The sequence below is a fragment of the Fukomys damarensis genome, unplaced genomic scaffold (assembly GCF_012274545.1).
Source record: "Fukomys damarensis isolate Sample0158 unplaced genomic scaffold, DMR_v1.0_HiC HiC_scaffold_5, whole genome shotgun sequence".
Lineage (NCBI taxonomy): Eukaryota > Metazoa > Chordata > Mammalia > Rodentia > Bathyergidae > Fukomys > Fukomys damarensis.
This window is the reverse complement of record NW_022900917.1, coordinates 24,175,235-24,189,711: the sequence shown is the minus strand read 5'-3', so window position 1 is coordinate 24,189,711 and position 14,477 is coordinate 24,175,235. Positions and strand designations below refer to the sequence as shown.

Sequence of the window (14,477 nt, the reverse complement as noted above, 5' to 3'; positions counted from 1 at the left end):
GCCTATGAACTTTCTATCACATGAAAAAGAACAAGGTGCAGAACACTGCATGTTATGCTATCATTTGTATTAGGAGTTACTGAAAAATGGTATGCATAAGAGTTGGAATAGGAATTAAAAATCTGGAAAGACTAACAAGAAATTAGTATCATACATTTTTTTTCTGAGGGGAACAAAACAAGAGAGTGGTAGTGGAGATTTAATTAAAAATGAAAAAACCCTAATTGTGAGAGATGTCATGACAAAGAGAAAACAAAAGTATTCATTACCACACAAAAAAGAAATAGAGTTCTGTGCATTTTATTTTACAAATTTAGGCCACAAAAACTTAAATATCTTACATACACTGTGTTCGTGTATCTCAGCCTGAAGTAGATGCTTGCAGGGAACCTTATTTTCATAATTTCTTTTTAAAGTTCTCAATTATCTTCTCCTTTTAACATTAGGATTATACCTGAAAATAAAGAAATGGGGTTCAATGAGATTTAGAGAAGACATTCTATTTCTCTTACTTATAAAAGTCACACTTTAGGAAACAAAATGAGAATGCAAATTTGTCCTCAGAATCAGGTAATAAAAACTGACAATTCTTTATTTTCATTTATACTGGTACCTCTGTCCACGAACACTTTTGTCTGCAAACAATTTGGTTTGTAAACAGACATGTCTGGCAAAATTTTGTTTTTGTTTGTAACAAAAACAATGAGGTGACTAGACTGATACAGGACCACAGACTTCTTTCCCACACAAACACAAAAGTGGCAATCCTTTCTAAAATTGTAGAACAAATTAAGTTCATGCACCCAGCTACTACTGTACTCCCTTGATGCTACTTTGATGAATATCTGGTAAAAACAATACATGGTCAATAAAAATTGCATAACGTATCAAAATAATTAAAACAACAGCTTAAAAATTGAGTGTGGCTTTACATAGGTCTCGTGCCACCCCAAACCTCAAGTTAAAGTATATCATTTACATAAAAGACCATAATTTACTAATAATTTACAAACTTTTCTCCTGTAGCAATCAAACAAATATAGGTGGGAAGCCACATAGTCTCATTTGACTACTTATAAAATATCAGTATTTTCTGTCAACGTTTTCAACAGGGATTTACACTGTTAATTATTAAAGAATAAAAATTTGGCTGGAAAATATTTAAAACTATAATACTTCTGGAAATTTGGAAAATATTAGTCTTTTAGTATTTACTATTATGTTTTAGTTTTATTTATTGATTTGTTAAAAATTTATTGATACCGGAGAGATAATTATAAGGTTTCAAGCTGGGCTAGAATGCTGAAAATGTGCTACATCAGAATTTTTTTAAAAAGAATTAAATCATCATCATGCATTATAATTCCTCTAAAACCTCTCACAAAAACCTGCTTTGAAACTCTAATCTAGACTTTTGTTTTTATTCATGTATTAATTAAATATAAACAAATGGCCTGGCATTTTACTGGTCTGAATTTTAAAAAATCAATTCATTCATAGTCCTACTAAGAACTGAAAATCTCACAAGTGTACCAGTCAAATTCACCCAGTTTAGGAACTTTCTTTTTGCCTAAATGCTTCTTTCTAAATTTTAAGTATCTTATATGATAAAACTGAATCAAACCTTAAACCTTGAAGCTACCTGCAGGAAACCCAGTTAAGAAATGCTCAAGTAATAAAAATAAATAAATGTACTAAAAACAAAACATTCTTTTGGTGAAGGGACTAAGGGTCTATTATAAGGACATAAACAAATATATCTAGTACGTATGAATAGGATCTGAATTATATATACATCTCTCAAAGGCATGTGAAAAAGCTGAAATCAAATTTTACCTAAAGAGATCATCAGCAAGAGACTCTTCTTTTGCATGTTGCTTTTGTACCTGTCAAAAGTAACATAAGTTAAAACACTTGCTTAGTAATGAATATATAATAAAGTGTTCTACTGATAGGTTGTACAGTCATCTTTGAGACTGTCACATCCAAAACATTACTAAGTCTGTAAGTTCTTGCCTGTACACTATCCTATTCAACAGATTTTATTATCATATTACACTAACATTACAGCAAAGTGTTCTAATTAAACAACTTTCTCCAGCTAGTCTCTGAAGGTAACTGATATATACTGCTAGCTTTTTTTTGATATCAGGAATCAAACTCAGAGCCTCATGCTTGCCCAGTGGGCATTGTGCTACTGGAACATCCCTGGCCTGCTTATTGGGCTTTTAACCATCCTTTTTAGCAAAATCCTTTTATTAAAGTTCAGTCCTCTGAGATCAGAAAACTGATGAGAAAGAAATAGCACTATGCTCCTTCAACCACAGCAGCTCTGCACGCCAAGAAGCACCCTTCCTCTTGCTCCCAAATTGAGGCTTAGAGGCTGCTTACCTCACCCACAAATAACTTTATTTTTTTCTATTTTGTTTTAGCTTTATTTTTTTTAACTAATTCATTTTTAAAAAGAATTGCAAACATTTATTTCTGTAAAAATGCATGTATCACAAATTTAAAATCTGGAGGAGCCCTACCCACAAAAACTTCATAAATATAGACAGAATACGAAGTTTTTCATTTTTATTTATTTACTTGTTTATTTATTTATTTGGTGCTGGGGATTGAACTTGGGTCCTTGCGCTTGCAAGGCAGGCCACCAAACCGCTGAGCTAAATCCCCAGCACCGAAGTTTTTCATTTTAAAAGGTCATATTGAAAATGGTCAGATGATCCCCATAGGCATTTGTCCAGCATCTGAGGACCAATGAAATCTTCAAGTAGCCAGGGTTGTGAGGATCACTTCATGGCCCTGGATTTATGGTTTAAATCCCTACACAATAGGAAGTAGTAAAAGTTTTATAGCCCAGCAAGGGACAACTGCTCTGCGACTACATAGCCTGAAGTCTTCCTGGTTACTCTATTTCATCTGACAGCAACGACGTCTGTCCTGCTCCCTCTTGTTTAATGCTAGGATCTTTCTTACCATAAAGTTCATTGGTACCCTTTTTGGAATAAAGCATGCTACAACACAGGGAGGTAGACAGGAAAAAATATAAATACCCGGATGATATATGATTGCAGTATCAATAAAAACACCTGAATGTTGTTCACAGACCCTAATGCCACAAGAAGTTAGAGGATACACGAAGTCAAAGAACTCAGGCAGCATGATGGAGACAGGGCAGCTATCTCCCAGAGTAGAGTAAGCTCATGGGGCTGAATGTGCAGGTCATCCACCAGAGGCCAACAATACAGTCTAACCAAGAGCCACGTTGTAGTACAGCTCACCGACAAATTGGCATGAACATGAGTCAAATGGAAAAGACCCCTCCTAACACACCTAAGATCTTCATCATTGCTTCAGACCTCAGCCTGAGGGATCACAGGAAGCAGGAACTCTACTACAAATAACTTACAACAAATTCAACAGACTCCTAAAGTACCTCAGAGAGGATCAGAGAAACTTTATGCTGAATTCATCTTCCTAAAGTTCAACTGGAATCCTATCAGTTGCCATTCAAAAGCCTTTGATGATTTCTGTCTACCAAAGAAAACATAAACTCTTGAATTTGACCCTTAAAATATGCAAAGCTCTCTGTAATCCAGCTCCGTGTTACTTTGCCAATCACTTAACCCTTCCTTTTCACAGATCCTGTATGCTTGTTATGTTAACTGCAAAAACGAAAAGCAAAACAAAAACCTGATTTCACTAACTTGTGGCTGACTGCTTTTAATTTTTACTTTTAGTGCATGTCTGGAGTATGATTATATTCGTCAGGTAGGTTGTATATGTACATAACGCACCTTAATTCTTGTTACATCATCTTCCTCTCCCTTTCATCTCCCCGCCTTCCCTCCATTTGTGTTCTTTCTGTTCTCTGCCCAGAAAGTTAGCACCCTTTTCCCTCTTCCCACATCAATGTATATTTAATAATTATTTAGTGCCTAACACTGGTTATGTGTCAGAGAACATGTTCAAATCCTTAACAAAAGCTTCTTTTAAATTAGAATGCCTATTATGAAGAGCTCCACAAAACCTTCAACTGCCCAACTCCCAGGATGCTTATCGACTTTTATCTTCTGTTGTAATTTCTTACATATATATTTTATCCTCACTGAAACGTCACAAATTTGTTAAATACAGGTACTAAAAAGGTTAAGATTTACTTCTACTAAGTCTATTTTTTCCTCACAAAATGACTTTAGAATATAATTCCTACTGGTTAGATATGATCAATGCATATAGAGAAATATCACACTAAATCCTATTAAAATGTACAATTAATGTGTTAATAAAAATGTAATCACTGCATATTTTTACTGCTAATAATTTAGTGCATGTATTTCCTGGTACTATAGGCTGCCACACTTCTGAGATGTCGCAAAGAAAACTGACTCAATTTTATACACTAATTTTCTAGTAGGGACAGTAGATAGAATATAAACAGAAGATATATGATTTTCATAAAGTACTTGTCAGAAAAGCTGCTAGTATTATTTTAAATATTTTTAGAGGAATGATGGGGGAATGCTAATTTTAAAGGTACAGAACATTAAAGACAAATCAATGAGAAGAAATCGGTTTTATTTCATATATTTTATGAAACATTATGTAAGACATTATTAAATAGAACTGCCTCATATTTTGATAATTTTCAAGGTTTTGAGAGTGACCTCAGTCTTACGATTTTCAAAGGCAGACTAAAAAGAATGTTTTATGTGAAGAATGAAAATATCCTCAGTTTTGCTTGTTTTTTTTTTTTTTTTTGGTGCTGGGGATTGAATTTAGGGCCTCATGCTTGCTAGGCATGTACTCTCCCACTGAACTATATCCACAACCCCCAAAATGAAAATATCCTAAATTTACCAAAACTTCAGCAAGTGACACACTGACCAGAAAAACTAAGACAAGTCTGCATCAAAAGAAGACAAAGGAGTGCTGAAAAAGAACAAAAGGCAGGGAGTATGTAAAAAGAGTAATGAGGGCAAACCTAAGGAATCGAGATGTTGATTCAATTTACATTTATGGTTATAAGCAGTGCAGCAAGGATAAAGACTGCTTTACAGAATAAATCCTACATACTGTTACTAACAAGGTTTTAATTAAAGAGATCTGATAGTATAGATCTAGAACACAGTGACCACCTCTAATTCCTAATAAAGAAATCAGCAGCTGCCTAAAAGCTCTTAGCTCCTCTCCCATCCAAAACCAAGGCGTAAGACACAACAGCAGTAATCAAGAAGAGTTAAGCCCATGCCAGACTGTACAGATGCAGCTATATAAAGAACTGAAGAATTCTGATGCACCTGATCCACAACACTGCTTCAACCAATTAAAAAGTACTACAAAACTAGTGAAACCTGAAAACTCTCACTTAACATCCTAAGTATGGGGAAAAAGTAGTCCAAGCAGGGAAAACAACTACTGTTGGTCTGCTGGAAAGGGCGAATGGCATGGGGAGATGAAGTGGGAAGAACACTGACCGAAGGCCTAGGCGCCAGGGATGCCTGACAAGTTAGGTGAGCAAGTGAAAATACTGTCATTCTCTTCTGGCAAGGGTACACCTGTTGGTACAGAATCTAATTTGAATCCCAGGAGAGAGCTGGTCCAGCTTTTCAATAAGAGCTGTGCACAGCTGCAGCAGAACCCTTCCTTTTCTTCAACATCTTTAGGAGAGCAAAGGTGAGCCAATAGAAAGATGGCTATGCCTCAGATGCAGAAATTCAACAAAAATAAATTTTTAAACATATAATGGAAAAGTTTCTTGAAATGATAAGGAACTGCAACTCCAAGTCGAAACAGCTTTACGATTTCAGGAAAAACTGAATAATGGGAATAATCACAATACTGATATACAAGGTATGACCAAAAAATACAGTAAATGCTTAAATTTAAAAAAAATTATAGCAAAAGACATTGCCAAAAATGACAAAGTGTGTTTAAAGCAGGGAGTAGGGCCGGAGATTTAGTTCAATGGTTCCTGCTGCCTGCCTCACAAGCACAAGGTCCCAAGTTTGATACCAAAAAAAAAAAAAAAAAAAATTAAAGCAAGAAGTAGAAGTATTTTAGGTATTCTGAGGGGGATTGATGACAAGGTCTGTTACTATAGAAAGCTGTAAAATTTAAACATTCACTGTGTTTTCTGATCACAGTGTGTCCTCATCCACCTTATTCACTAGATCTGGCAGCATGTAACTTCTGGATCATAATGCAAAGTTAAAATGACCATGAAAAGTGGATGTTTTGAATTGTTTCAGAATATCAAGGCAGCCATGACCATACAACTAAAGACATAAAAATAGGATTTCCAGACTGATCAGAAAAAGGCAAGAACAGTAAGTGTGTGTTAAAAGTGTGGGGGAATATCTTGAGGGGACTTATGAGCTATGTGCCTTGTACTGTAATAAATGAAAAAAATTCAAGTTACCCTATTTTTTATCACACCTTGTATATTCTGACAATCCAAGTCCACTAAAATTGGGAAAAACAGGACTGTCATAAGATAAGGGAAGGAAGTACAAATAATGTCCTTAATCCTCATAGAAGGGAAACAACAAACACTATGTAAAATTAAAACATACCATTTAAAGTAAAAACTGACTCCAGCTACATAGTGTTTTTCATATTTTCACCCTTCTTCTTAGAGGATATCAGGAAATAAAGTATCTTGGAGGGAAGAAACATTTACACAATCAAGCAATACCTTCAGTTTAACTTCCTTCTATCAGTCTCACTCTTTCTCTTCCAAGTCTGTCTTGGCCTCAGGTCCTTCCTCAATAGAGGTTTGGAAAACCATTCGCTCAATGTTTAAAGAGATACTTTTGGGCCTTCTTCACTCTTTTGTGTACGGTCACAATTCTTTGGAATGTACATTTATAAAACAATAAAGCCAATTATTGTTTCAAAGTAGAAGACAGAATATGACTTCAGTCTTTCATTTTGACAGTAAATACAAACTTAAGACTCAAGGAAATCCTATAGATTATGTTCCAAGGAAAACAGTTCACATTTAAAGACCATAAAGTACTGTAAGGAGCAGTACTATTAAGCTAAATTACAAGTAGGGAATAAGATTTGGGAGAATAAAACAGATTTTAATAATGAAAATAAAAGGAAGTTAAATTACAGTAAGTTAAATTAAAATATTGCTGAATAAATGCAGTACTAACCAGAGTTGAAGGCAAATAATAAACTAGAAGACCATCTCAAAGCACTACCAAAAACACAGCCAGAGAAACAAAGAGATAAGGAAAGTGAGAAAATTTAACTTCTGCCAAACTGGAATTCCAGAAAGAGATAATAGAGAAAAGAGGAAAGGGTAATGTTCAAGTAAATAATGAGAAATATTTAGAATTGTTGAGACACAATTCCTACACTGAGAAAGGCCTGTTCACTCCCACAGAGTATATCACGTGATATATCTGTAGTATCTTCCATGTGATTATAAGCCATCCTTTTGTCATTTTTTAGTTTCCTTTAAAATTTTTGAGAATTAACCCCCCTACACACATTAAAATATACACTTAATCCATCTGTTTAGGCACACATATTTTTAAACTAACAATACAAATCTAGAATTCCTTTAAAGAAATATGGCAAGGTACAGATTAATCTTAATGTTGTTGAACTCCAAATTTTTCTGAATGACCTTAGGTCATTTATCATGAGTTTGGTTGTAAAGATAATTTGCTTCAGTGAAATCACAAAGAAGCAAAGTACAATTCAATCAACTGTGGGGCCTTCTTCTTACTAACCTCCATTTCCTTTCTCAACCAGTCTTCTAATTCTGCATTCTTTCGAACATGATGAGCTATTAGATCTGATCCTCCAATGATGTGCGGAAGCTTACCTGCTCCAGGAAATGTGACCTGTTAAATAATAAAAGTAGTGAGGTTAAACATATTAACACATGAGGTGATCATTTAAAAGGCTAAGATTAGAAAACAAAGACTATAAATCCTGGTAATACTATACTTAGGGAATAAGTAATAAATCCTGACATGCTTTTGAAATTTCAATATGTGAAGTGGAAAGGGAATTTTAAATTAGTTTTCAACATTCAGCAGTATTTTAAAAATTTAAAAAGAGCCAAGTCTCTAATTTGGAAATTTAAAGAAAAATTCAAATTCCTTTGGGATACTCTTATTAAATTTTTTTCTATATAAATTTTAGGATGAATTTCTTACATAGTTTGAAAACAAATTTCTAGGTAAGAGTGTCTATATTTTTGAAGATTTTAAATCTTTTTAAACCATTTTCTAAAAGTCCAAAGTACTTTATACTTCTTGAGAATTAACACACCACTTCAGTGCCAATGGTATTACTGCTTTTACTTTGGTAACTTAACCAATAAAAAACAGCATGTCTTTTGAATCCTGATTTTTTTTTAACAGACATTTTCTTAAACATTATTATACATGAAGTAACAGTGTTGTAAGAATGGTCCTGTTGTGTGATTCATGAGCCATAGATGTGAAGTATGAAAGCAGTGTTAAAAAAGTATCATGGTGCCATGTCAGGGTGTCATGGTAGGGAGATAAACTAGTTTAACTGAGAAATATTAATAGTAAATGTTCATAGTAGAAGGAAAAGCTACACTAATAGTCATAGCAAAAATTTGCACATCTCATGTTATACTCAAAGTAGTATTCCACAAAAATCAATTTTGAAATAATAATTATACTCTGATAAAAAAAATGCATAAGCAAAGGCTAGCAGTTAATAGTAGTCTGGGGCAAGAAGTCAATATTCCAGAGAAAACTAAACAAAGAATACAGCTGGGTCAGAAATATTCTTTGAGCCATACTGATAAAATAATATCCCAGCATTTCCTTAATGAGGAGGAATTCAGGTCTAACAATAAAGCTCAGAGAACAATGTATATTTTGTTTTATATATACATGCAATCATAAAATGCCTATAGTTTTCTATTACATGTGCTGTTACTTTACAAATCTTTCCTCTTTATAAAGTCTGGAGTTAAAGAACCTATTGAGGAAGTCACAGATCAATATCAGAACTGAAAAGACTATCATATGGGTTTTTAAAAATTTGTATTTATTTTTTTGTACTAGGGATCAAACTCAGGTCCTTGTGCTTGTGAGGCAGGCAGAAGAACCACTGAGCTAAATCCCCAGCCCTGTCATATGGTTTTAAATCCAACGCTTAGGGTGAGGAAAATCAGGTAAATGGCTACCTATAAAGAATTCAGTCTTGGTCATCTATATAGATATGCTATATATTTATTATCCATTCATTTCCTTTCTAGAATAATTTTTTAAAACCATTTTAAGCAAAACAGCCTTAGTTTTTCAACATACTTTTATTACTGTTTTGAGCCAGTGGTAGGTCTATAACCATTTCAAACACTGCCCTCTTGTGATACAGTTATAGAAATACTTACCTTTTTGAATTTCTTGAAATTCTTTAGTTGATGACCATGATCATTATTTACCCCACATATATTTCTGTAAGTGGAGTTATTAACCACCAGTGATCTAAATTCAGTCATTAACACCTTTTTTGGAAGCATCTCACTGCTGTCCTGAAGTTCATCATTATTCTTAAAGGGAGTTCAAAGAGATAGATAAAAAGTAAGAAAAGGAAAATTACTTGTTATTTAGGGATCTACAGAAAAAAGTTCAAATACCTAAAAAGAACAGTTAAAAGGGTTTATTTCTAGTACACGAAGTTTGTATTTAGAATCAAATCATCTATATTTCATAAAACTAAAAAATAACTGAGGTGCTCTGTATCTCGGAAAACATTTATAATATACTGATTTGTGATAAAAAGTTAAAAACCATTCAGTATTGTATTTTTAACTTTATAGCTTGGTCCAGTAGATATAATTCCAATAAGCAGATTACTTTGTTATCTATCATTCAATTACTCAAGATCCTTTGCTTGATGTCTTTTACTACCATCTAGTTGGTTACATATCAACTTGTTATAGCTGCTCAAGGCTTGCCCTCTAATTCTTTTAATGTTGAACTGTGTAATTCACCAGGGAATTATTAACACTTCTAAGATAAATGCAGCCTGGAAGAAGAGGAAAAAGGGAAAAGTCAGAAGAAAATATTCATCTGACAGTGATAGAATACAGAATACAATTAAGATTCAAGTAAAGTAAAAATGATCTAATTCTTTACAAATATTTCATATCTGTTACTGTATTTGACATAAACAACCACAATGTTGGAAAAGTGTCCACCTTATTTTATAAACAAAGAATTTGAGGTTCATTAATGTGAAAATGACTTGCTCATGGTCATCAATCTATGCAGTACAAAGCAGGGAATTACACTCAGGCTTCTTTCTCTGCTCTTTTTACTGCATAACGATTATAATATGATCTATCCATTCTTAGATGAGGTATGTGAATGAAACAGATCAGAATTAGCAAAGAAATATTTAGGAATGAAAAATGACAAATTAATGAGATGATTATTGTAAGTCAAATCTTTATAAAAATTTAATCAAATAAATAAGAATTTCCTCACAGATATTCCTTTAGTTGACCACAGAGATTCTTTCTTGAGCTCACATTTCTTCCCAACTTCACTTTCTTGCTAAAGAAATAAAATAAAAAATATTGTTCACAGGAATTACTAATAACCAACTCTTCTATGAAACTTAGATATTTATCCTCTGACCTAGATATGTGACTTTCTTAGGAGAAATGACAGGAAAATAAAAATAAATGTAGAAAAAGGTATTCCAGTAAAAAGTATAGGAACAAAGAATTAGAAGCCAACTAAATTCACACACTTATATATTTGTTATCTAACTATGAAAAAATATTATGAATTTAAAATGGCTACAATATTGTAATAATCATGGATTCAAGGTCTGCAATGTAAGATTTAAAAAAAAGGGGCTGAGGATTTAGCTCAGAGGTGCCTTGCCTGCCTCACAAGCACAAGGTACTGAGTTCAATCCCCTGTACAACAAACAAAAAAGATTTAAAAAGAAAACAAAAAACTCATAATAATATTAATCATGGTTGTCTGTGGAGGTACAAGTATCAATTGTTGGTCTATTTTCCTATACTCATGAGTATTTATGATTTTCAGATACATTTTATAATGATAAAAATGATGAAAAATAACCCCACATTGAAAAGGTTGATTAACTGTATCAGTGTCAATTTCCTGGTTTTGGTATTATGCTATAGATCATCAAGCTGTCCTAATTAGGGGAAATCAGATAAACGGTATCACTTTTTACATGTGAATCAGCAATTATCTCAAAATAAAAAATTTAAGAATCTCTTAGACTAAAAGTAAAACACTTTTAACTAGATTCTTACTAAAAACATTTAGTGCTGGAAGAGCAATTTCACTTTTAACACCTTCAAGTTCATTTTAATTAAACTGCTACCACTTTCCAAACATCTAGAATAATACTTTAGTTTGTACTGTATTTTTCACTTAGAATGCTGTGAGTTTTGAAATAATAAATAAGTAAAAGGGAAATTATGCTATAAAAATAAAATACTTATATTGTCTGATATCATTATACATCATGTAAACCATAGATATTAAATAACAGGTCCTTTCTGGCTATTTAGTGGAGCCTCTATCAAAGGTATGTGGTACTCAGTTCTTGTCTTTCCCTAACCTGCTTTTTTTTTGGGGGGGGGGATTTGAGACAGGGTCTCACTATGTAGTTGAGACTGACCTGGAACTTGCTATGTAGCCCAGGCTGGTCTCGAACTCACAGCGATCCTCCTGCATCAGTCTCCCTAGTGCTGGAATTATAGGCGTGTACCACCCCGCCCAGCAAACTAAACTGCTTTCTTTTTTTTTTTTTTTTTTTTTTTTTTGGTACCGGGGATTGAACTCTGGTCCTTATGCTTGCAAGGCAGGCCACCGAACTGCTGAGCTAAATCCCCGGCCCTAACCTGCTTTCTAACAACCAACACCTGGGTGATGTGCTTCAGGAGAATGTCCACTGTTTAGGAACATCAATTAACAACTATACAGGATGGAGCAAAGAGTTCTGTTATCAAAACCACAACCACTGCCACTCAGATCTGTATTCATTAGGAAAATTGGACCAACCTAGAAGAACATTTAAGGAAAATAAAAAAGGATAGTAAAAAATGGTTGAAGTAATGAGGATGAGATTAAAGGGAGAAAATAAAAAATGATCATAAAATTAAAAATAAACATTAGAGAAGAACGTACCACAAAGAAAATTATTTTTCAAAAATCTGGGCAAAGCCAAAAATTTTAAAGACTCAACATTTATATTAACCTGGGAAGAGAATATGGTATAGTCTGGAGACAAACTGAAAATGCAAATTCATAATGTAAGTAGAATAAACATAGCTTTATAAGAGATATAAATGTATTAAATATCAAATCATCTTTGGATTGTACCAATTAACCCATTTAAGTTACTTAGCTCTCTGCTACAGGAGAAATTGCTATAGAAGTTGAGATATAAAATACAAGATCTGCTTGATTCAATCAACTCTTCTGTAAAAGGATGAGACAATCTTTAAATCCTCAATAAAAAGACTGTCTCTGAAGTTCCCACTCCAGCTCCAAGATGGACAACAACATCTGTTCTCTCTTTCTTCCCTCCTAATATAACTCTAACTTTGTTGGGAATAACAACGTGCCAAGCTTTTAAAACATTTTCTAGACTGTTTCTACCCATTTAGACTGGGGTGAAAAATGGGGAGTAGTATAGACCATGACTAAATTCTGGCCAACAGCAAAATTTAGTTAAGTATGGCTTCTGGGAAAACACCTTAGAAAGTGGGCAGGGCTCAGGTGCACAGCCCTTTGTTTCTATCCCTACCATGTTCCTCTTTCTTAGCACTGCAGTTTGTTCCCGCCCTACACCTCACCTCTCCCTCACCTCCCCACCAAAAATACTCCACAAAAACTCAAGTTCAAATTTAGTTACTACTATGGCAGTCGGAGGAGGTGGCACCTTTAAAAGCTCACTAAGAAGGATTCATAGCCCTTTCTTGGGACTGGATTAGTAACAGAGAGTGAGTGAATTGTTATAAAGCAAGGCCACCTTTGTGTTTTGTTTCTTTCAAATGCACCCACTTGCCCTTCCACTTCTCCATGTTATGATACAGTACTAGGCCATTCTCTGAGGAAATTGCCCGATCTTGGGAGTTCTAGCTTCTGAAACTGAGTTAAAATGCTTTGCTTTGTAAATTATCCATTCTCAAGTTTCTTTCATGTTAAAAGAAAATGGACTAAGACACCTGGAAGGCAGATTTGATTGCTAGAGGTGGAATCTCAAAAAGCAGAGACACAAGTGTCTAGGAAAGCACTTGAATATCTACTTCCAGGTTTCTTTTATAGGCATTAAATACCCCAACCCTACCTTACTTGAGCCCCTCATTACAGAGTTAAAAATCAAAGGAATTCTTAACACAATGAGAAAACTCATTGTACTGAATCTCGGGGACTTGTGCTCGCTTGGGCAGCACATATACTGAATCTCCAGGACTCTACCTTTTTTAAAAGGTCACTAGATGACTCTAATGCAGCTGGTGCACAGAAAGGCCTTTTGGATTCACTCATAAGAAGTAATAAATAATGAAGATTCGCTTGTACACCAATATATAGGTAAGATAGGTCATAGCCTTTGTATTTCCACAACAGGTACAGATTTATACAGTGCTTGATACACACTGGATTCTCAACTGCTTTAGGAAAACAATTTTAATTTTTAATCATTTAATCTTTACCCTTTCACCTACTCCTGTCACTTTCTGTAGCTGTCATAGGAAGAAACAATCAGTGTCATGCCTAAGAGCGCACACATGGGAGATCAGACGTTTTATCTTGGCAGTAACACAGGACCTCTGCACTGGCCTGTATCTCTGGGCTCCCTTTTTTTATTTTTTGAGAGAGTCCCTCTAAGAAGTTAGTTGCCAAGGTTTTGCTCAAACTTGCAATTGTCCTGCCTTAGCCTCCCACAGTGCTGGAATAACAGGCACGGACCACCACACCAAGCAGGAAGACCAGAAAAATTTGATTTCATCCTATCTTTGCTCTCATCTACTGAGCTAACCAGTCTAGACACAGTAAGTCCATTTACTGATATATAAAATAGGAAACAAAAGTTTTCTTAGCCAAAGTGGATAAATTATCAACATTTATGAAAACACGACATTAAAGAAAAAATTCCTATTATCTACTTTATCCGAAAAATTTATTTTGTAGAAACAGTAATTGTTATACTAACTTCTTTTACCCTTTTTGCCTATTTATTCTATTAAAGCATCTTCTGTCATTATTATGTACAGACGAATGTAGAAGTCTATCAAAATAATCATGTATAGCAGTTTTATGTGATGTCATTTTATTTTACATTGATAAAAGAATCACTGTTCCCCTTGCAATTATAAATAAAAAGAATCACTGTATTTTAATCCTTTATCTTATCTACCAACAAATTTTTATGCTTAATAGTAGTTTTTGACATTAATTTTTTCCCTCAAG

At 34.0% G+C, this 14,477-nt stretch overlaps 1 protein-coding gene across 4 annotated transcripts in view; it reads right to left on the bottom strand.

The window, feature by feature from the left end:
• Positions 1 to 293: 293 nt before the first annotated feature.
• Positions 294 to 14,477, bottom strand: part of Nbn (nibrin) — a 34,098-nt gene continuing 19,914 nt past the window's right edge. For all 4 annotated transcript variants that reach the window (XM_010612001.3, XM_010612002.3, XM_010612003.2 and 1 more), the window contains 5 exons: positions 10,500 to 10,568; positions 9,401 to 9,559; positions 7,752 to 7,865; positions 1,837 to 1,886; positions 294 to 454 (listed from right to left, as the gene is read on the bottom strand). In XM_010612001.3, the coding sequence (XP_010610303.1) occupies positions 424 to 454; positions 1,837 to 1,886; positions 7,752 to 7,865; positions 9,401 to 9,559; positions 10,500 to 10,568 (423 nt within the window). In that variant the 3' untranslated portion in view covers positions 294 to 423. The remainder of the gene's footprint in view (positions 455 to 1,836; positions 1,887 to 7,751; positions 7,866 to 9,400; positions 9,560 to 10,499; positions 10,569 to 14,477) is intronic.